This window comes from Cyphomyrmex costatus, unplaced genomic scaffold (genome assembly GCF_001594065.2).
Source record: "Cyphomyrmex costatus isolate MS0001 unplaced genomic scaffold, Ccosl1.0 scaffold135, whole genome shotgun sequence".
Lineage (NCBI taxonomy): Eukaryota > Metazoa > Arthropoda > Insecta > Hymenoptera > Formicidae > Cyphomyrmex > Cyphomyrmex costatus.
In genome coordinates, this window is record NW_017275337.1 from 1948155 (window position 1) to 1970555 (window position 22401).

A 22401-nucleotide genomic window follows, 5' to 3' on the forward strand; every position below is an offset into this window, starting at 1 on the left:
TCACATTGTCGTATCATCTTGATGTTCTTCCATTGATTCTTCGGGTTTTTCCTCGTCGTCTGATTGTGATTCTTCTACAGCGACTACATCTGGGAAATATAATTTTGACTCTTCAACAGCCTTCTCCAGATTTTCACTCACATGAAAAGGTCCGATCCCAGCGAAGCCCAAAAATGCCTCGCAACCTACTTTTTTCACAGTACAGACAAATATTTCGTAACTGTAAATAAGAAAAATTAAAGTAATTTATTAGTGATAAAATTTATATAATAAAAAGAGATTAAATATTTAATTCAATATATGTATATTGTGTCATTTTTTCATAATTTGAGAAAATTATTCAAAAAATATATATACATTGATTATTTATTGTAACTGAAAAATTTACAAAAATGTAAGTTTCAAAAACAGAACTCAATTTTAAAAGAATTGCCATAATTTTAAAATTAATTTCTTTAAGTTTTAAAAAAATTAATTATATTAATTATATTATATTAAATTTTTTAATTAAACTAGAGAAAAGAATACCCCGTTTTTTCTTCTGTACTCATCTCGAATGCTTCTATACTTTTGGCAATCATCTTAGCCTCAGGCGGTTTATCATATTCAAATATACCAAAATTGATGATATCATCATTGAACATCTCCAGCACCATTTTTAAATCATTTTTACGTGTATAATCATATTTGAAGACGGTTATGGGCACTTTAGCTATCTTATCTTCATACTGTGAATTTTAAAATAACAAATAATATAATTAAGTTACAAATCTCTCTCCCCCAAAAAATATTATCACTTATAATAAGAATTAATAATAAATTATATTTAATTTTTTGCACAACTGTGTATAAATAGTTCTTTCTCAATTTAATTATTAGGAGTACAAATTAGTTCGGTCCGTTTTCCAAAAGATGATCGCGTCCAAAGACGAGTTATTTTTTCGAGATGGAATTCGAAAATTGCCTGAGAGATGGGAAAAAGTAGTAACCAGCGATGGACAATACTTTAATTAATCTGTTTATTCATTTTGTTTTGAATAATAAATGCATTTTTGAACACAAAAAACGGACCAAACTAATTTGTACACCTAAATTCTTGAAAAATCATAGAAAGGATCGTCGAATGCGAGAAATGTTTCTCAAATATATTTACCGGATACATCGTATTAGTATAAACGGTGAATATTGTACGAAAAACGACAGCCTTGTTCCTGGGATTCGGAGGAGTCCAAATGAAAGGAAACTTTTTATTTTCCTTATCAGGAACTTCAAAAGCTGGACAATGTTTTCCGGCGTAGCTATTCATAAAACATAAATAGATTGTAACAATAATAAAATTATTTGTTTATACTATTGTTAATAAGTAATAATTTGATCGTCCGTAAGGGTATATATTATTTCGACTATGGGGAGAATATAAGCCTAGTATAAACGGGAATGAATTTTGAAATAAATTCGAATTTTCAGAAGTACACATTCGCGAACATTGAAATAAACACTTTTTCACTCCAATGCATTTTTATTCATTTACATACAAGAATTGTATGAAGCACATTTTTATCCTATATAATCTAAAGAAAAATTTCAGTTTTTTAAATTCATTGTAAATATTGCTCAATTCAAAATTCTTTCCAATCCGAGTGAATCTAAAAAAGTGAACATAGATCATAAATGTTATTGCAGGTACGCATTCGGATGTGAATTCAAAAAAATTGGACAAAAATTTTAATCCATTCCCGTTTACTGAAAGATCGCAGTTATCTCTTATAAATTTTATATTAATATTAAAACTTTGTGTGTATTATAATTCTTTGAATTACAATATATGTATTAATTAAAGCACCTACCAATCTTCATTTAAATCATCTTCCGATTCCGGTATCGTTGATTCATTAAACAAGATATTGCACAGGTGATTATGAACATCGAGATGCTTTCTTCCTTCAACGATCTTCAATCGCATAAACATACATTTACCGTCGAAGAGTAATTGTTTGCTGGTATCTGTAAAGCTGTACGTGGACTACAGCATGTTTAAAAATAGCATGGTAAATTCCTACTAATATTAACGCAACAAAATATAGTTATTGCAGTTGAAAAAAAATTAAAATACTTCATGAAGTATTTGCTGGAGTAGATCCGCATTCATTCGTTTACGTAGTTCTTGTTCTACCATGTAGTTCTCTGATAGCAATTCCTCGATTAGTTCTACGTATGGTGGACTCGTTCTTTTATCTCTTCTACGTCCCTCTTCATCCTTGAATATCCAGGGAAACAACAGTAAGCAAGTCTCGTTGCATAACGATGTGGTCAGATGCAACATTTCCGCCTCGTATCTTGCCTTAGCTTCAGCCACTGCATGACGATTTTCTTGCTATATTAAGCAATAAATACAGCTCCATGCACCTACTCTAATCTAATTCATATACTAAATTCTTTTTAAGACCGTACAATTGATAAACAATAAACAAATAAGAAGTAGAAAACCAATAACGGTCAAAGCTAGGTCACAAATGCTTATTAAAATTATGTGTGAATTTTATATACTGCTTCCATTACAATGCTTTACTGATGAGTCCAGTATAGTGGAAGTCGGGACGAAACGCCAACTTGTAATATTCTTCGCAATCTTATTTTTCATGGATTTGATTTATCATTACTTTAACATTACATCGTTAAATTTTAAAAGATATCGTTCAACATATTCTAAGATCTAATAAAGATGCTATAAGCATAAAAAAAAAATGTTAGATTGCTTATCAATTTAACTAAAAGTGATATTACTGCGGTAGTTGTTTAGTGTTGCGTTGTAAGTCTGAAAAAATTTCGGCACGTGATTTGGGTGACTACATAAACAGTATATAAAATTCACACATAATTTTAATAAGAATTTGTGATCTATAGCTTTAACCGTTATTGGCTTTCTTCTTCTTATTTGTTTATTGTTTACTAATTCATATATTATAATTTTTCATGTTCAATTCAAACTATATATATATTGTTTGCAATAATCAGTTTAAGGAGATCGCCTGTATTACCGATAAAAAAACTGGCGTTTTTAACGTTTTTGTTCCTGTCTAATTTCTTCGTAATAGTTTCGCAGAATAAAAATTTCTTCTCCACGATTTAAATATTTAAGTTAATGTACCTGCCCCTGGTATTTTGTGTACAAAGCTGGAAAAAGTATGAAATCATAGATTTATTTATCCATTTAATCTCAGTATGGCGACCAACGCTAAAGATAAAAATGGATAAAGAAATTTGTAATTTCATACTTTTTCCAGCTTTGGACACAACATATAGACCAGGGGCAGATACGTTAGCATGAATATTTAAATCGTGGAAAAGGGGAATTTTTATTCTGCGAAACTCTCTCTATTATGAAGAAATTAGATATAGGAACGTAAAAATTAACGTAAACGTCAAAAAAACGCTAATTTTATCGATAATATAGGCGGATCCCGCATCATTTTATAAGTATATAGGAACAACGTCTTTTTAAAGCGACGTAAATAAACAATATATATATATTGTCTCAAAAGTAAAAGTGAAAGTTAAAGTATTTTATACAATATAGTATATCTTTTTACCTTTTCGAGATTTCCTTGCTGTTTCCTTGGCTATTTTCGCCTCCTCTTGGATTTTCAATCGAACTAGCTCTTCCGGACTTTTCTCAAAGACGTCTACCGAAAATCTATATTTTAAAACAAACAAATAATAAAATTTCAAAGTAATAAAACATTTATATTCTACAATATATAACAAATCGTAAAACCAATATTATAAAAGGTGCTTGACCTCTATCAATACTTAACAATAAATGAATTCTTTAATCGATATAAAGCCGATATTCTTAAATAAAATGTTGCAGTATGCCAGGTATACGTGTACCAGTAAATTTTTAATTATAAAAGTTAAAAATAGTAATATTTAAATACTAAATCTTAAAACTAGTAAGATACAAAAGCTATTCCTAATGAGAAATGACAATGAAATCATCAAATCGAATTGACGTCGATCCAACAACGATTCCATTGTCATTTCTCACTGGATTATATCTTTCATACGTGAGAAGCAACATCGATTATTTCAACTTACTCATGCTCGTCGCCCTTTTGAACTCTTTCGAGCTCAGTCATCAGTATTTTTACAAATTGCGGGCAATGTGCTCCAAACATTAAATTTATCATTCGGCCTTCCTGCGAGAAAACCGAATTTTTAATTACAATAATCATATATCTATGCACAGTATAAATTACATGCTGGTTACTTGCATGAATAAACATCCATGTGGGTTCGCTTTTTCCTTGAAACCTTCTCAAGTCAGTAACACGATCACAACTCGCCTAGAAATATAAAACAGGATAAAAATATCTAAAAATATCTTTATATACTTAGCTGATTCATTTAGATCAATTCAAATAAAAAGTAATTTCTAATGAATAAAATAAAGGTGTTATTTCACTATACTATATTATTCTATATTTAAACAAATAATAATTTTGTATCTGAACTTCTCTGTTTCAATATTATTATATTTATATATATGTTATACTTTTATTTTATTTATATAATATAATTCTTTTTATTTTGTTTTTACAACAATTACCGTTGCGTAACTCAATGCGTCGCCTCCGATCTCCATCTTTATCTTTTTCAGAATGCTCACCATGCCTGTGCAAGGACCACTCCAATCCGAATACACGTCAACTACTGCTGAATAAGGACATTGCATTAATCATAACTTTTTGTAATGCTCGAATCATAAAAATATTCATATAAGGATTATAAGAGAATTCGCATAAAAATTACTCGCCTACTAAACCCTTCCGTTTTAGTACTTTTATCCATTCCTCGTCATTAAGAACTTCCGTCTGTAAAGCCGCTGGTGCCACTTTCTTCGCCATTCTTCTCGTCGTCTTTGTTCCACCCTGAGAGAATATATTTAATTAATTGATTCCTCAGATTTTGTTTTATGACATAAATTAATAACATTAATTTTTAGCCTTCTCGAAATAATGTAATACTACACACACACACGCACACATATATATACACAGGGTGTTCGGAAAGTGCCGGGATACCTGAATAAGTATTACAAAAAAGTGTTTCAGACAAAAGTTGTAAAGTGTTCAAAAAGATCTATTTACTGATCACATCCGTTTGACCTGAGGTGGCGTCGCCAAGGTCAGGTCAAGATCACATCAACTTTTTTAAATGAAACGCTCCATTTTTCATTGCATATTCTTATAGAACATCTCGAGAGAGAGCTTTCCAAAATACTGTAATAAAATATTTTTTCATGAAATATTTTTCGAGTGCCTGAAAGTTATGGTATCACCGGCACATTTAGCATTATAACTCAAAAAGTACTTGATAAAAAAACATTTTATTATAGTGTTTTGGAAAGCTGTCGAAGTGAATACAAGAATATGCACAGTGTTTTCTATCTCGATAAAATTATCCAAATAATCATCTATAGATGAAAAAATGGTTTTATTTTATCTTTATCTAGATTATAAAGAATATAGATGATCTTTATCTTATCTTAGATAAAAGAAATTGTTATCTTTTTCAAACTATCTAAGATTGTACAAAAGTATTATAAGAAATTAACTTCCAGTAGTATAGTAGTAGTGATGAAGATTTTTTTCGTTCTATAGATAAAAAAATTGTTATAATAGATAAAATTTAGAATAGGTATATGATTTAATTTGTCGTTTATAAAATCTCTTATATTTATCTGACTCTTACAATGCCATTTTTATGTTTATTATTTTGTATAAAAAAATTGAGATTAGTGCGAAACCATATAGTTATTTAAGGATATATATATTGAAGTACATACTTCCATATTTAGAAAACAAATCTAGGAAGTAGATATTCATATTCTTAATTTGTATCCACACATCAAGTAAATTATTTTTAAATATATCATTGTCATCGTCAGTGCCAGTAGAGCGCCTCTTTATAGTTGTAGACAACAAATATTATTATTTTGCACGTAGAAATCATTTATCAGACGAAATGTTCAAACAACTTTTGTTCTTAAAAAATAAAGATTTATAAAAATATGAAATCGCATTTTTTGCATCCTAAATCGTTTTACTATCTAATGGTTACTTAAAAATAAAATAAAAAATTATCTAATTAAATTTTGTTTTTAATTTCATCTTTGATATAGATTAATGTAAAATTAATCATCTTTATCTTATCTAAGATACATTTTTGTGTGATTTATCTTATCTATATCTAGATAATTTTTCATTATTGAAGCGCAACACTGCATATAGTATGGTATATGTATACTCTCTCTCCACGAGAGAGAGAGAGAGAGAGAGAGAGAGAGAAATTTCAATATTAAGATAAAAGTCTGGAAACTGCGCATGTGTATGTACTAAAAGTATATTATCTCTGTGTCTCTTGATTAATCTTGAACGTCTTTCTCACATGTAAAAAAAATATTTGATATTATTATAATTTTGTTCATTACGGTCATATGTAAATTTATATGTGTATGTCAAATCCTTTTTTTTAATACTTGATTCCCTCTCTTTTTCTACCCTTTTATAGCGCAACATCCTGGAAATTAAAGCGCCGATCACAATCACAAAATGCCAACTTTTTTCGTGAGAAAAAAGCAAGAAATTTGATTTCGGAGCAATTGAAGTATCTTCGGCGAGGTGAAGAGAAGTACTGTATTAATCGCATATCTTTTTCTGTCGGTTTGCATGGGCTCGACTTCCTTTTGGTTGCACGGGGACATCGGCGACATGGTAGGCACGCGATATAATATAATGATTAACGATCTCATGATACAAATACACGCACAGATAATTATATGCGGTGCAGAAAATTCGGGAATTTTCACGAATGTATAAAAGTTCTTGTATCGTAATCGCCTGTCATGAGACATTAGGGAGTTTTTGCAATACCGTTTATCTCCCAGATACGGTGAACGCTAAAGTCACGTTATTCTTTTCTTAATTAGATGTGATGAAAAAGGTAACGTGACTTTATAGCGTTCACCGTATCTGGGATAAACAGTATTAGCAAAAACTCCCTATTATAATCCGAATATGCCTTAAGAGAAAAAAAATTCATTTTTTTTTTAAGAAAGAACAACACTAATATTTCAATTGTTTCGAGTCGTGAAATCTATCGCGATTCAATATTGTTTTATTGTTTTCTTTAAAAATAGAAGCAGATTTTATTTTTAATAGTCTATAATTATTGGAAAATGAAAAATATTATTTTCAAGGTATTATACGTTAAATTATTAGTTTTATTTTTTTTAAAAACTTACATTAAGATCATATTGTGATTTTTACGCGCGCGCGAGAGAGAGAGAGATCCTTTCAAATTTATCGCTTAACTTGATGTTTTCAAATTTCAATATCAGATTATATATATAAAATCAATTAATAGCTTCATCAATTTTCTCTACTTTTTATTTTATGCACTTGCAATCAGAGTACGACTCTTATAAAGGCCCGATTTATGGTTTAAATAAATATAATATAGTTATAATAAAATATAGTTGCATTAAAAAATATTATTTTAGTACGTAAGATAGCTATATACATTATGTATCTGAATAACGGACACATAATAACAGATATGATTAATAGTTGAAGTTTATATATATATATATATACAAGATGAAAATTACAGAGGGCACACACGGAGTCGTTCTGATTCAACTCTCACGAAAGGATACTATTTAATCCGAATTCATGCATAATCGATGTTAAGTATAAGTCAAGGACAAAAGCGTTATTGGCGTTCTTCCCTTTAAAATTGCACGTTTTTCAAAGTAAAACAGTTTGACTGTTGAAATAAAAATCAAGATTTAATTCGCCGGCCGAAGTTCGCGATGAAACGTGTCTCGCCACATCGTGTTTAAATTAAGATCCTCGCTGGAATTAAATCAATTGTGTGCCACGATCGATTTTTCTTGATAAATTGGGACGATACTAGGTCCAATAATTAAAACGCGACTTACACATCAATAGTAGCAGCCTGCACAATCTTAGTTGGTTGTTGATTTCTATCCATTTCTTGGTTGCTACGTAACGATATGACTCGCCAGATCATGCGAGTCATATTTCCAATGAATTTTTCGGAACGGACGGCAGTGAGATGCTCACGTTTTTTATACTCGAAAATTATTAAGTTAAATTCCATCATATAATAAGCAATTGTTGCGTTATACAGGATATCCCATCGCGACCATCTAAAATATCTCGCTTGGCTTGATATAGGAAAAAATGTCTCAGAAGAAAATAATGAAATGGTTTCGAGGGAGACACGTGTATTTCCATCAAGTTGTCTCTTTCTTCTAATTGTAAGTAGAGGTGATCTTCACACACATATCTTTTTATTAGCGCTTCCACCTAGAAGAAAAACAACTTGACCGAAATACGTCTTCCTCGAAACCATTCCATTTTCTTCTGAAACACTTTTTCCTATCATCATAAAAACCAAAAGCGAGGTATTTCAAATGCATGGTCGAGTTAGGTGTACGTGGGAACACCCTGCATGGATCAAATTAATTAATTCATTTTCATTTCGAAACATCCTATATGCAGCACTGATTTTCAGAAATATTTCAATCTTTTATATATGCAACAATTTTTTAAGAATCCAATACATGAAATGTTATATATAAAGGATTCGGTAATACGCATGTTGCATAAAGTGTTTTAACAATGTTTATAAACTTTACACCATATGCAATAAATTGAAAAACATATATATCCAAACGGAATAAAAAATTGTCATGACATATATATTAAATTAATTACCAATTTAAAATATGGCTCCAAAATGTTCACTAAAAGTCATTTTTTCACGATTTAATTTAACATCACTTTGATGTTTATTGTGTTGTTCTACTTTAATTGCAAAAAACTTTTGTATATATAAGCAATATATTTTCTTCTGATGCTCTAATAACTAATTGTGAAAAATCTTTGTATATATATGAATATAGATGTATACGAGTATATCTATAAAATGACATTTGTATATGGAAACTGTAGGTATAAGTGATTTTTTAATAGTGAAGTAAAATGCGTTATATGCAAATAAAAACTATAATAGGTATAGTGTTCTTAAGTGCAAACCGTTTTTTTAACATGTGCGCGCGTTTTTATGAGAAAAAAAAAAGAGAAAAAACAAAAGAAAAAATAATAGATTTTTTTAACCTTCTCATAGCATTTTCGATTAACTGATTCGACTCGACTCAATTTTTAAGGTTACGCAGAGGACGACAAGACAAAACTCTTCCGCCATAACACTGTGCAGGATGGCACCTCAAATCGAACCAAATCGAACATATGTGATCGAAGTCAACCCGATTCTTATTAGTCGGGTCAAGTCAGTTAATCGAAAACGCTTTAAGATAAGGACCTCCTTAATTATCGATAATCATCGTTCTTCCTGATCGGATCTTTAATATATGTATCATTGTCGGTATGACTGTCTAATAAAAGTTTTTACCGACAGTACAAAGGAAAGGAAAATGCAATAATGCTCCTTAAAAAGTTCAGAGGTGCTAGTGTCTATAGAATTGCCAGCATTCAGAGCATTGTGAGTTTTGTTCTTTCGCGCATCGTCACTTGTGAATTACGGTAACCGTTATGACATCGATTTTAATAAAAGCAAAGAATTTTTCAACTTATTAATTTGTATTAAATGCGTAAATTAAAAGTCTCTTTAATATAATATGTTGATGAATATAATACGCTATTAGCAGAGAAGAATATTTTGAAGGTTATGTTGTGCTGGCTTGTTATAACATGCGTATGCACGTGATAACGCAGTTAATATTTAAATTTAAATGCATTTATAGTCTGTAAAAGTTATTTTTATGTAACTATTTATATACAAGTCAAGCTGAGAGGTGCATTTCATTTTCATGCTTGTGCCTTGTAAGCATTTATGTACAACCTTGTTGTTTGTCAAATATTAAACAAGAATAAAGCGGGGAGCACAGACTTTTGCATAACGCATAAACCATATACATAAAGAATTTGATTGGTCCATTGACTCATGCATAAGAAAATGGACCAATGAAATTCCTTATGCATTTGCTTTATGCGTTATGCAAAAGTCTGTGCTCCCCGCTTAAGTATTGCTAACAAGCGTTGTATAAGCGCAGAACGGAACGCACTTTTGTTTGAATTCATTTTTTATATTTTAATTATAGAAACCTACTATAGTTTTTTTAATAATAATAATACACTTTCAATAATAATTTGAAAGTAATCGGCGCATGGTCATATTTCTGACTGAGATTAATCAGTACATTTGGATCAATATATATTTGAATCAATATTTATGTGTGTATATACACATATAAGTTCAATATCTAATTTTGATTATACATAAGTGATACTTCTCATATTTAATAATGATGTAATAATAATACTGTTTTATACTTATTCACTTAAAATCTTTAACAAATTGATAATAATTAAGTGTGTTTTTTCAATTATATAAAGACAGGAAAGTCGTCAAGTTAAAATATTAAATAGCGGCAAACAAATTTTATAAAAAATTTTTTTTATTTTACAGATATGTTTGGGAAAGAAGCTGTTAAGCTCATAACAGAGCTTGATATGCATGAAGATATTCGACCATTTAATGTAAGCATTATATAAGTATTATGAATTATTATTATTAAAATTTGATATAATGTTTTTTTATTTTGCAGGAACAGGTGATGCGACTAGTTTTTGAAGAGATGCAAACACTTTATGAAGCCAATTTGGTGGACAGGTATATTATACGTTATATGGCGTTCATAAAAGTCTACAATTATTAACAAATTATATGGAAAGTAAAATCAAACAGAGAATAAAATATTATGTATAATAACAATGTATGATGACAGTATAATTTAATGAAGTAATATTTAACTATCTTGTAATATAACAGGAAAAACTATAATACATTTTACTTGTGATTTCGATCTTAATAAATTTTCCCCACTTTTCACAAATGTTTCAGACTTTCCGCAAATGTTTCAGCAACGCAATACAGAACGAAGGGAACAACACGTTGTTATCGTCGGTACATTTTCGCCATACGGCTCTTCTCAGGAATAAAAGATGTGTACTGGCATATCTATATCATCGGATTAGACGATTACGGCAGTTGCGCTGGGAATTGGGCAGCATCCTACCGACTGAGATAACTGCCAACTTGCTGAATGCAGAGGTGCAATGGTTTCAGAACTATAATAAATCTTTGGCCACCTACATGCGATCAATAGGCGATGATCATGGATTAAATCTGACTATGAATATGAGCCCTCCAAAAACACTCTATGTCGAAGTAAATATTTTTTTCCTATTTCTCTCTCTCTCTCTCACACACACACACACACACACACACACACACACACGTACAAGGTGTTTCATAATTCACCTGACAGATTTCATGGACAGATAGAGCGGACTAAACGGAAAGTACCATTTTACAATTTTTACAATAGTTAACGAGATATTAATGTAAAAGAACTTTCCGTCTTACATTAGTTTATAGTCCGCTCTACCTGTCCACGAAATCTGTCAGGTGAATTATGGGACATCCTGTGTGTGTATATGTGTGTGTGCGTGTGCGTGTGCGTGTGTGTGTGTACATATATATACACTACTTAATAAAATTAAAGGATTACCTATTCCACTCTGCAAAAATAGGCAAGTTTTAAAATAGAATAACTTCGTCAAAAATTATCGTATCGAGATATTTAAAAAAGTATTTTACAGCTTAAAATCTCTACTTTTTAAATCGCTACTTTAAAAAACGGTTTTACTGAAATTTTATGAAGTTACGCAAACATTAATGAAGATGCATCAGAATTTCTTAAAAGTTTTTATGGAGTTTTACGGTGCGAACTAAAAATTGTACACAAATACGGATTACATTATTCGAAAGAGGGAATCTTTATTTTGAGTTATTCAACGTTGAAAGAAAAAAAAATTATTTTTACATGTGTATATATATATATATATATGTGTTTGCTTCTTGCTTTATAAGTATTCTTATTTATGAATCATGGATTATGGATACATTTTAGATACATGTTTTATAGAAATAAAATTCAATTTAAAAAAGTTTATTTAAAAAAAATATATATATATATATAGAAAATAACAAGCTATTTTTTGATATGTATAATACATATATAATACTAAATTTCTATATGGATTTTGTGTTTACGAGTGATTACGAGTATGTATGTATTATATTAAAATAATTAAATGATAATTTCCTTTAGGTGAAGTGTCTAAGTGATTTCGGCAAACTAGAACTCGACGATGGTGAGGTCATTACATTAAAAAAAAATACATATCATCTATTACCAAGAGCTACATGCGAACCACTTATTAGACAAGGTATACTCGAGCACCATAATGCGTGATATAATTGTATAATTAAAAAAGGTTTCTCCCTATTTTTATCATTTCTTTTATACACTTGTATGTATTTTAGTGCTGCAAATACTGTCATCATATGCAGCTTAATGTAAAAAGAAACACACATGTGTGTGATTATTGCATTTAAGAAGTAAAACATTTTCTAGTGCAAAATGAAACACAGATTTTCAATTTTATATTTTACTATTAGTATTTCCATATTCCTAGTTTTTGTACTTTTTTAATTTCTTCCATTACATCTTTAATCTTTAATAAGTAATCATTATTGTTACCGCACACATTCTAAATGTGATATATAGATTAATATAAATAATAATAGTAATAATAATAACACATAATTTCTCCATTTAAGTATGGACGTTTAATGATAGATATTGGAGTGAATTTGCAACTAATTTTGTCATTGATTGCGACTTTTTCATTCCATCTCGTAAAAATGACTCGTCTTTGGACGCGATCATCTTTTGGAAAACGGACCGAACTAATTTGTACTCTATTTTGTTAAAATATGCCATTTGATTGAAAATTTATATTAAACATACCTATATCTTTACGCCAATTTGTGTACAAAACGGCGTAAGTGCACTAACAATACATGCAGTGTGTAGTCGAATTTCATTATTAGCATAGGTATATACTTCTCAATGAGGAACTAATTGCGAATTAACTCTAAATGTAATTAGGGAGGGAGAAGGAGTGATTATAATAAACAGAAATCGTTTCATCATGAATTTTTAATATTTTTTGTTATATTTCTAAGAAAAATCTCAGAAAAAAAAACTACACTTTTAGGGATTAAGATCTTAGTTAACTGTTATAAGATACTTTGCGGTGTTACATTAATTCCGATATGTGCAACAGTATCGTCAGTTATTTACATTTTCTATCACTATCGTAGGTTTTCCCCAGATAATCGGGGCATTGACGTCGGCGAGATCTACCTGTATACATATAACAAGGAATTACTCACACACCAAAAAAGTCGCCATCTCTGTTCCGAATTATCTATAATTATATCCGTCGTTATCTTATCTTAATGCCATTATAATGGATAGTGATATTGAATGATAGTAAATATCATACAAAGATATTTTATCGCGTTTATTGAGAAGCTTTTCTTCTACACTGTTTGCACGTCAAATTCCCCCATGTGTTCGCGATCGATCTCTTATTTCTCGAAAAAGTTAAAGTGGTTAAATAATTGCCGAATGTAAGATATGAAATAATGTGAAGAGCTTATTTTTCAAACAAGATAATTTAAATATTAATTATGAATTTTTAATTAAATTAATTACGAAAAGAAACCTAATTTTCAATATCCTTTAAGATAAATTATAAATACTAAAGTTTACTTTTCTGGACTCTTGAAATTCCAAAAATTCAGTTGTCAAAGGGCAAATGAGAGTAGTTGTTATTACGCAAATCCAATAAAAATTGATCGATTTCCTCAAAATCAATTTATTCAAAATTTCGAACGTTCCGATTTATTTTGTACCATCCTCAGCTAATACAATTAATTAATTAAATCATCAATTCAACATAATAGTTAATCCTTGTCAGGTATGTCACATCACATTGCTTGATGAAACGTTCGAAATTTTGAATAAATTGATTTTGAGAAAATCGATCAATTTTTATTGGATTTGCGTAATAACAACTACGCCGTACTCTTATTTGCCCTTTGACAACTGAATTTTTGTAAATACTAAGATAAATTCTGATAAATCCTATTTAATTTTCTAAGGAACTGTATTAATTCCGGAACATGCGATATAATATTTTTCGAAAATATATATTATTATCTTTTCATTATATGTATATCTCAACAAACGCACTAATTAGCATAACTGTTACTGTTAGTTATAATTTTTCATTCAATAATATATATATATATATACATATATTACTATTATGTACAACATATATACGTGTTTTATATATACTCTATATATGGATGTATTAACTTGAATGGGAAATTAATGAAATTATCCAATTATGTTGTTATATGTACATATATGGTACTATTCCTTAATGTTTGCTGGGTACAAATCTACTGTATAAAAAATATAATTATTAAAAAAAAATTTTATCAGCAACAGTTTCCCTGATAGCATAACTTGCTACCAATTTTTTTATTGCAGAAAGGCAACAAATTGCGTATACAGAGTTTGTATTATATCTGACGTTATCAGCAAATTACTGTCAAATCCATCATAAGAAATATGACAAAATCTTGTTCAACATGCTATATGCTAACAGATTGGTGGTAGAAACCGAACAAAATCCTGCATAGGCAGACTGAGAGCAGATTGAGAGTAGAATCTGATTCGAGCAGACTTTTCTCGGTTTCTGCGCTACTAATCTGCTGGCATAGTCTGTTTTAAAACAGGCTTTGTCGATAAATCCATATAGCGGCGGATACAGATGGCAATGATTTTGTAGTAAAAATCTGATTGAGTTTGCTGGCAATTTAGCCCTAAATTGCTAACATTTTGCTATCAGAGTTACTACTGATTTGTATATTACAATATATCAGCAAGATTTAAACAATCCGAAAAAAAGGTGTATAAGAAAAAAGAAGCTAGGATAGGGTATTTTGTTTGGATTGTGACTTGAAAATAATATACACTGAGGAAAAAAAATTTAATACAAAGAAAATTAACAAGTAAACTTTTTTTGTATTAAGTAAATTTTCTTTGTATTAAGATTTTTTTTCTCAGTGTAGATAATATAAACGCCGCATTTTAAAAAAATTCTAATGTGTAGCTTCTACATAATAACGGGAAAACCCATGTGAAACCTTTGTGATAGGAGAGCTCTTTTTTGTACGCATTGAGGTCATACATTTGATGGTGGTGGCGCGCGGCAACGCGACGAATCGATTTCCCAGTACGTGCAGTAAACGACCGTAGAACGTTTATTCTATTGTGCATCACCGCAAAGGCTCTTTCGGTTAGGAAATGCCGCTGGAATTTCCGGTGAGTTTGTCGCGTCGCGTCGTAACACTCTTCTAGGCTCTTCCCCATCGGAGGAACCGCGAAGAAAGTAGTCCACCACATGTGGTGACAGATATGAAAGTCGCATCGATTGGCGTGTGATAAATCGTGTCTATAGTGCGAGTCTGCCGGCTCTGCTCTGCACACATGAGAGAATTAAATCCATTAAATCTTTGGAAATCTGCGAGATAAAGGTACATACATGTGCAAAATCGTTAGCGCGCGCGTTAAATTAAATTAATTTTTAATTTAATTCCTCTTTTTTTTTATCATCTCTCGGTCGCGCGAGATTACAAGATTCAATTATTACAATTGTAAACTAATTAGCAATAATTAATTCTTACATATAATAGTTTACAACAATTAGAAATAATATTTAATAATTGAAATCATTTTTAATTTGAATATTGTATATGTTTCATTGAAATATTATTACAAAAATTGCAAAAAATTTTATCGCAACATCTTTGCCAAGAAACCATATTTCAATACATGCGACATTTATTTAGAATATTACTTCACTTTTCATTTATCACAACTCTAATAAAATTTTTATGAACTTATAATAAAGTAATAATTATATTAATTTACAATTATAGTGATAACATTCACTATATTATGTTATCATGTGTAATTTCTTCAATAGGTATATATATTGTTATTTGTTTGTAAGCAACAAACTTTATCTTTTACCTATAAGCATTTTTTAATTCCACTTGGTTATCATTATTGTTTTTAGGGCAATTTTCTATATGTGATTAATTTCTACAATTAAGAGAAGAAGAAAAAAAAAGCGGCGAAACATTTATTTATGAGAAAAAGAAACTCTATCAAAGCTTGATATACATAGATAGACAATTTTACGGCACTTTGTGCACCTGATAACTTACAATCTAATTTGTGAGTAGACAACGCCCATACACGCATCTTAACTTAAAACGTTACAAGATCTAATCGATAACAAAAAGTGAAGAAGGTGGTAGGTGGATATCGTTTACGAGTATGTATAATTCTTTTCAAAAATCTCGTATCTACAGACAATTGAATTAAGAATGTGAATTAAAGATTAGAATCCAATCAGTTAGGTAAGTTTAATCTGTGTCATTTAAAATTTTCCGATTGGTTGAATTCGAATTTTCAATTCGCAGTATTTATAATCTCTGAAACATGAACGAGCTTTAAAGCTTCTACGGAGCTTTTCCGCGCGGAATCGATGCGCGCTCTGTATGCGTATTCCTTCAAAATGTAAATAGCGCGGGAAACACTATTATATATATATATATATATGTATACCTATAGGTATAACAGAGTACTTAAGTATGCATGAATATTACTATGAAGGAAATAAGTATTGTGGAAATAATGGGACGTGAGCATGCGCCTGTATGGTGAAAAATATATATTATTACGTAAGAGTAAGATTAGGAGCTCCTATCACGCATCTTACTCTTACATAATACATATTTTTACACATCTAGATGTGTGTGTGTGTGTGTGTGTGTGTGTGTGAGTGACGCATATTAATCCAGTGAGAAATGACAACAGAATCGACGTCAAATCAACATCAATTCGATGTCGGTTTCATTATCATTTCGAACTGGGAAGCACGTAAAGATGCGAATCTCTCGACGTTGAGAGTGCTGTACGTGCATGGCTTCTTGAAAAATCACTTCAGAAGTATTGTAATATACATACGTTACTATATCCTCTCGCCTAAACTTGTAATTAAAGATAAATCTTCTATACTATACATATAGGAAAAGATTTTAGAAAAGAGCTAAATTTAAAAATAGACATTCTATCTACTTCTTATTCAATTTTGCAAATTAATGAATTTTAATTGATTAGCATAGCGGATTTCAACAAATGTTATCAACTTATTAAGTTTTTCTGCAAAGTTACGTAGAAATTTGAGAGAAATTGGTAAACTATAGTCGATATTCATAATCTGTTCTTATTTCAAATCCAATTATCTTAAGTAACGTAAAATATATAGAAATCAATCACTGCGTGATTATATCGACTTCTCTTTCACTTTTTGAAACGCGCCAATTAATAATCGCAATTTGAAGTTTGAATATAAAATCATATGGATCACTATAAATATCGCCCTTATAGGTTTTACGATTAATCCGGGATCTACAATAGCTACATATTTTAAGCCCTAAGAAATTAACTATTACAGTCGACACGAGAATAATCGATTATCCATTTCTTTTATGGCTTAAAAACTCTACTAATTGTAGATAAAAACTCTATTGTAGATCCGGAGTAATCCAACGTTAAGGTTCAAGGCTCAACACACGCAACATACTGTTTCATCCTCGTTTCACGCAAACTGTACGTATATAAGCGGGACATATTAATTTCCTTATGTCGAATTTTTCTTCGCAGTCCGACCGTTTTATCTGTAATAAAAACCAGCTAAAAGATACAGAAAAATTTCACGCAACCGCAAAGGATGTAAACAATACTCAGAGTCAGTGGATACTCCCTTTAAATACCTGAGTCTTTAACACCATTCGATTCTTTACCAGCTGCGATTACAAGAGCGCGTTCTAAAATAAATAGAAATGAAAGCTAGTTAATCAGAAGTGGGCTCTCTTTTAAGTATAGTGTTATCAGCATTACAATATTATTGTCAATGTTATTACGCTAATAGATTAATCGGAAATCTGTATACAGAATTAACGCTCCGTACATTAATTTTACGCGAAATATTGTCGCGCAAATCGTTTTTTTCGCTGCCTTCACTGTAGAATGAGAATTCGTATATCTCGCGTAATGGTTACATTGCAGACAGTCACGCAGCCACACGCAGCTCAGCTGTCCTGCCCTGCCCGATGGGTTTTCCCATCCCGCCATTTCCGCCCCTACTCCGTTGTGTCTGTTCACTCAGGAATTACCGCTCCGCGTTGCTAAAAGGCCATCTTCCTTCGATGCGCATGCGCATGTGATTTCAGTCAAGTGTCTAGTTCGAGCAGTTAAAGGTACCTTACGAGATGAGAAGTCGACGGACGATCCTTTTTTCCTCGGATTTCTCGATTTCTAGCACTGTGGATACAAAGTTTCACTCTACGAATTTTATTTTAAGTCCTGAAGATATAATCCCATGCAGGGTGCAACTGCAGTCACACAGACCCTGTCCTATGTAATATTTAAAGAGTTGGTAATTATTAAAGAAGTTTTTATAAAAAAAAAAAAAAAAAACAATGATCGTCTAGTATTATTATGTAAACGATCCGAAATCTGGACGGAGAAAGAACCGACCAATCGCATTGTGACCGAATAAAATGTTGTTCAAATGTGATTTGTTCGTTCTATCTCGATTTCTAACATCTAACATCGTGTGATTAATGGTAATTCTACCTTTCTTTTGATCAAAAAGACAAACAGCACATTGTAGAATTACCATAAGACTTGAAGAAGAGAAACAATCTAGGATTCGCGGCGGTTCAAAAGAAAAAAAGTTCCATATACGTCTCTGATCGCGCGTTCGGTTCGGACGCGCATGCGCGAGAAACACTGCCAGTTTAGCAACAACTTTCAGTTTGATCAGTTCGTTCTGAGAGCACGAAACGATAGGATTCATTTGCGATCGCGCATCACGCGAATCATACGATAAAGGCCAATACTTTCCATCTGGTTTCTCTTGAGATAGATAAAAAGGATTCGCCTGAAGAGTCATCGAGAGAGCGTTTAGTGGCTCGGTGAAAGGCGCGAGGAATGAAGTAGAACGAGCTTAGAAAGTCGGACGTGCGCGAGCGAGCAGAGAGTCACGGGGGAGGGAGGAGCGGACGGAGCGGAGCAGAGCAAAGTGCGGGGCACAGTCAAGTGAGCACTGTGAGCAGGACACAGCTGTTACGTTACGTCGCGTCGTCGAGGAAAGAGGAGCAAGAGAAGGATCGCGTCGACGTGAACGAACAAACGGACGAACGAACGAACGAACGAACGAACGAACGAACGGAAGCGGAAAGAGGACGACTTGACCGGTGCGGACGGAAGTCGGTGTCGAAGGTGCTATACACCTGTAGCATAGCCGCAGTACTCCAGTCGCGTAACGATCCTCACACAACAGTTCGCACTTGACGAACGAAAACCGTCCTCGTGGCAACTTTCTTTTCCACTCTCTTCCCGCGCCTCGACGATACCTAGTTCGGCCGCGAGCTAGGATAAACGACCCTGGTCTTTAGAGTCGCATTTCGTCACTTGTTACTCGCCGCCGTCTTTCTTCCCTTCGTTTCACAATACACTATATTCATACCATCACTGATCAGCGATTTGAGACAGGTGTCTATAGTAAACGTTCTGCTATTGCTAGAGAGCGAGCGAAAGCCAGAAGACGATTGTCTCTGAATCTTGAAGGCACGACTCGAAAGAAAAAAAATGTGGCATCGCAAAAGCACCCAGATGGAGGAATGTGTTACAGAGGACGACAAGAAGGAACAGCGCCGGCAAAAGTATAATAACGACGACGACGACGAAGACGACGACGACGACGACGACGACGACGACGACGACGACGACGACGACGACGACGTTGTCGTTGGCGGTTGCAAATACGATGAGGACGAAGCGGGCAACGTCGATTCCGGATTTCTGTCAGGCGGCAATCTGCAGTTCAGCGGCGAGATTAGCGGCGATTCGGGGTTGCTGCACTCGCAGGAGGAGTGGGAGCAGGGGGAGGGGGTGAAGCAGGAGAGACAGGTTACAGCGGCATCCTCATCATCGTCGGCGGCGGCGATCGCCGTTGAAGAATCGCCAATGAGGGCGATCGACAGTGGCGTGGACCTCGAACTCACCGAGACTCTGAGCCAGCTCAGCCTGAAGCAGGTCAAACTGAACCCGCTCGCCGCTAAGGGCAAACTGATCCAGACCGAGTCGACGACTCCCGAACTATTACCCGTGACGCGGGATAACAAAGATGACACCAAGTCTACCGAGAAGCGTCATCAGCTGGATAGTGATGAAGAACGCACAATTAATAACGAGGAACCCTGGCAATTGTACTACACGCAAGACGACGATGGTGACACGTGAGTGGCAATTGTTTTGTCTCTTTCGTTTATTTACTTTTTTCAGTGGTGGATAACTTGTCGACTTGCTATTGGTTTTCTTCAATGTGAAACGATGTGAAATCAGCCTCTCTTAACAGTCAAAAGTCTACCCTTTCCTAAAGAAATTGCCTGAATTTCTTCAAAATTAAATTATATTATTAAATTTTTTATATAGCCAATATGCCCAAGTAATGCTTTTCATTGTTCACTGACAGTGCTGAAAGTATCATATGTGTCACTATAAAGTATAAATTTTCAGGCCTGACAGCTAATTGGAATTATACATTTATAGATTGAAGGTGGGGGGGGGGGGGGGAATTTACAGTCTGTTTAACGTTACAAAAAAAATGCTTTCAAGTTTTCTTTGAGTGGATAATTAATGAAATTCTTTTTTGGAGTTTGGATAAAGAAGTGATAATATTGTGATGTACATTTGGATAATTAAAACAAATACATAAAGTATCCTTTTTCTTTCATTTGATAAACATTCTGTTAATTATAGCTTAGCCTAGACTCTTCGTCTCTTTGTCTTACCGACTTTGTAAATCCATTAGTCCGCGCGCAATTCTGTTAACGGTTTAGAGCGAGTTTGTGATCGCGGTCAACGGGTCTAGACTGTCCAGGTTCAGAGTTAAATGTTATACTGTATGCTATCCGATCCAACGTGGCAGCAATATAATACCGTGGGAGAAATACTTAATTAGAATAACTCTCAAAAAGCGTAGATATATTGTCATATTAGTCCCGCGAATTTTGGCATATAAATGCAAAATTTATAATTTATATACCAATTAGAAATGATTGATCGATCCAACATCGAATCAATTTTTTTCTTCTTTTTTTTTTACTGGCTCATTACCTACACTAATCTACAGAATCGACATGAGAAAGCCATCTCTCGCTTTAATATGGCAACTTGCTTTTAGTTTTGTTTTCTTTTTTTTTTACGAATATATAGCATACATCAATTTGACCACATATCGTTGGCGTATAAGTGGAATGACCTATACGTGCGCTATAGTACGCATGACTGGCTCGGACTCGTTGATACTGAGAAAAATATTTTCAAGAATTAGATTCGCAAATAAATACTCCAATGTTAAAAATTAATAGATAATGCTAATTGTAAGTGCCAAGTAAGATCAAATTTGCCCCTTCTTCTTGTGTAACGTATTTTTTATCTATACAGGCAACTACACATCGCGATCGTGCAGGGCTTTATGGAGGCTGCGTTTTGTTTAATAAGGATGGCTCCTGACCCGTGCCTATTGGACATCATTAACTACGATTGGCAATCACCCTTGCACCTGGCTGTGTTAACGCACCAGCCGTTGATCGTCAGGCGATTGATTTTAGCAGGCGCAGATTTATCTCTAAGGAATTTCCATGGAAATACAGCCCTTCATCTGGCCTGCAAAAATGGAGATCTTGCTTGCGCTAAAGCCCTCACGGATCCGTTATCCTCGATGGAGAGGAACAAACTGATGCCTGGACAAATGATACCCGCCTTACCTCAGAATTTGGAGCAACGTAATTACAGCGGTAAGCACTCTCGATTAACTTTAGTTTTCCACTAAAAACTAAAGTAAAATTGGAAAAGAGTTAAAGCGAAAGACATTCGTAGCTTAAAAAAATGCTTAGCAAATGCAATGAAGAACCTCAGATATAAGTTACTAATCGCGATTATTCCTGCGATAGTTATTTGGAAGCTTGCAACCGAGCTTGCCAATTATCTCTAATCACCGTAACGTTAATGCAAGAAAAGATGATCTATGTCCGTGGTACAAAGAATGCCGAGGTGGCAGCGGAAAATCCCTGCTTTTACCGCGCAGAATAAATCATACAATGTATAAGATTTTGTGTAGAGATCAACGATATTACGATCCATAGACACGTGGA

The 22401-nt window shown here is 32.7% G+C and overlaps 3 protein-coding genes across 7 annotated transcripts in view; 2 read left to right on the plus strand and 1 right to left on the minus strand.

Moving 5' to 3' along the window:
* Positions 1–6581, minus strand: LOC108782769 (uncharacterized). Its single transcript, XM_018551126.1, has 11 exons — positions 6564–6581; positions 4817–4931; positions 4610–4713; positions 4275–4346; positions 4099–4199; positions 3591–3694; positions 2114–2355; positions 1848–2023; positions 1154–1298; positions 529–728; positions 1–220 (listed from the first exon to the last, which is right to left on the minus strand). Exons 1-11 carry the CDS (start codon positions 6579–6581, stop codon positions 1–3), a joined length of 1497 nt encoding a protein of 498 aa, XP_018406628.1.
* Positions 6582–9561: 2980 nt separating this feature from the next.
* Positions 9562–13660, plus strand: LOC108782816 (DNA replication complex GINS protein PSF1). 5 transcript variants are annotated; one of them, XM_018551189.1, is made up of 6 exons: positions 9562–9594; positions 10582–10652; positions 10721–10785; positions 11037–11343; positions 12290–12407; positions 13348–13660. In XM_018551189.1, exons 2-6 carry the CDS (start codon positions 10584–10586, stop codon positions 13458–13460), a joined length of 672 nt encoding a protein of 223 aa, XP_018406691.1. In that variant the 5' UTR covers positions 9562–9594; positions 10582–10583; the 3' UTR covers positions 13461–13660. The 5 variants fall into 5 exon arrangements, with proteins under 5 accessions (XP_018406691.1, XP_018406690.1, XP_018406692.1 ...); XM_018551188.1 differs by having other exon boundaries at positions 9572–9635; XM_018551190.1 differs by lacking the exon at positions 9562–9594 and adding an exon at positions 9684–9777.
* A 5049-nt stretch (positions 13661–18709) lies between these two features.
* The window catches only part of LOC108782784 (NF-kappa-B inhibitor cactus), an 8310-nt gene continuing 4618 nt past the window's right edge, over positions 18710–22401 (plus strand). Inside the window, exons 1-2 of the mRNA XM_018551147.1 lie at positions 18710–20481; positions 21692–22044. Coding sequence (XP_018406649.1) covers positions 19832–20481; positions 21692–22044 — 1003 coding nt within the window. The 5' untranslated portion in view covers positions 18710–19831. The remainder of the gene's footprint in view (positions 20482–21691; positions 22045–22401) is intronic.

Bases quoted from the DNA above. Each gene is read 5' to 3' on its own strand.
- LOC108782769 (XM_018551126.1), bottom strand. The intron at 4,714-4,816 runs GCGAGTAATTTT...CTTATTCAGCAG, and splicing joins AAAACGGAAGGGTTTAGTAG to TAGTTGACGTGTATTCGGAT. The intron at 1,299-1,847 runs GTAGGTGCTTTA...TTTTATGAATAG, and splicing joins GATGATTTAAATGAAGATTG to CTACGCCGGAAAACATTGTC.
- LOC108782816 (XM_018551186.1), top strand. The intron at 11,344-12,289 runs GTAAATATTTTT...AATTTCCTTTAG, and splicing joins CAAAAACACTCTATGTCGAA to GTGAAGTGTCTAAGTGATTT. The intron at 12,408-13,347 runs GTATACTCGAGC...TCACTATCGTAG, and splicing joins CGAACCACTTATTAGACAAG to GTTTTCCCCAGATAATCGGG.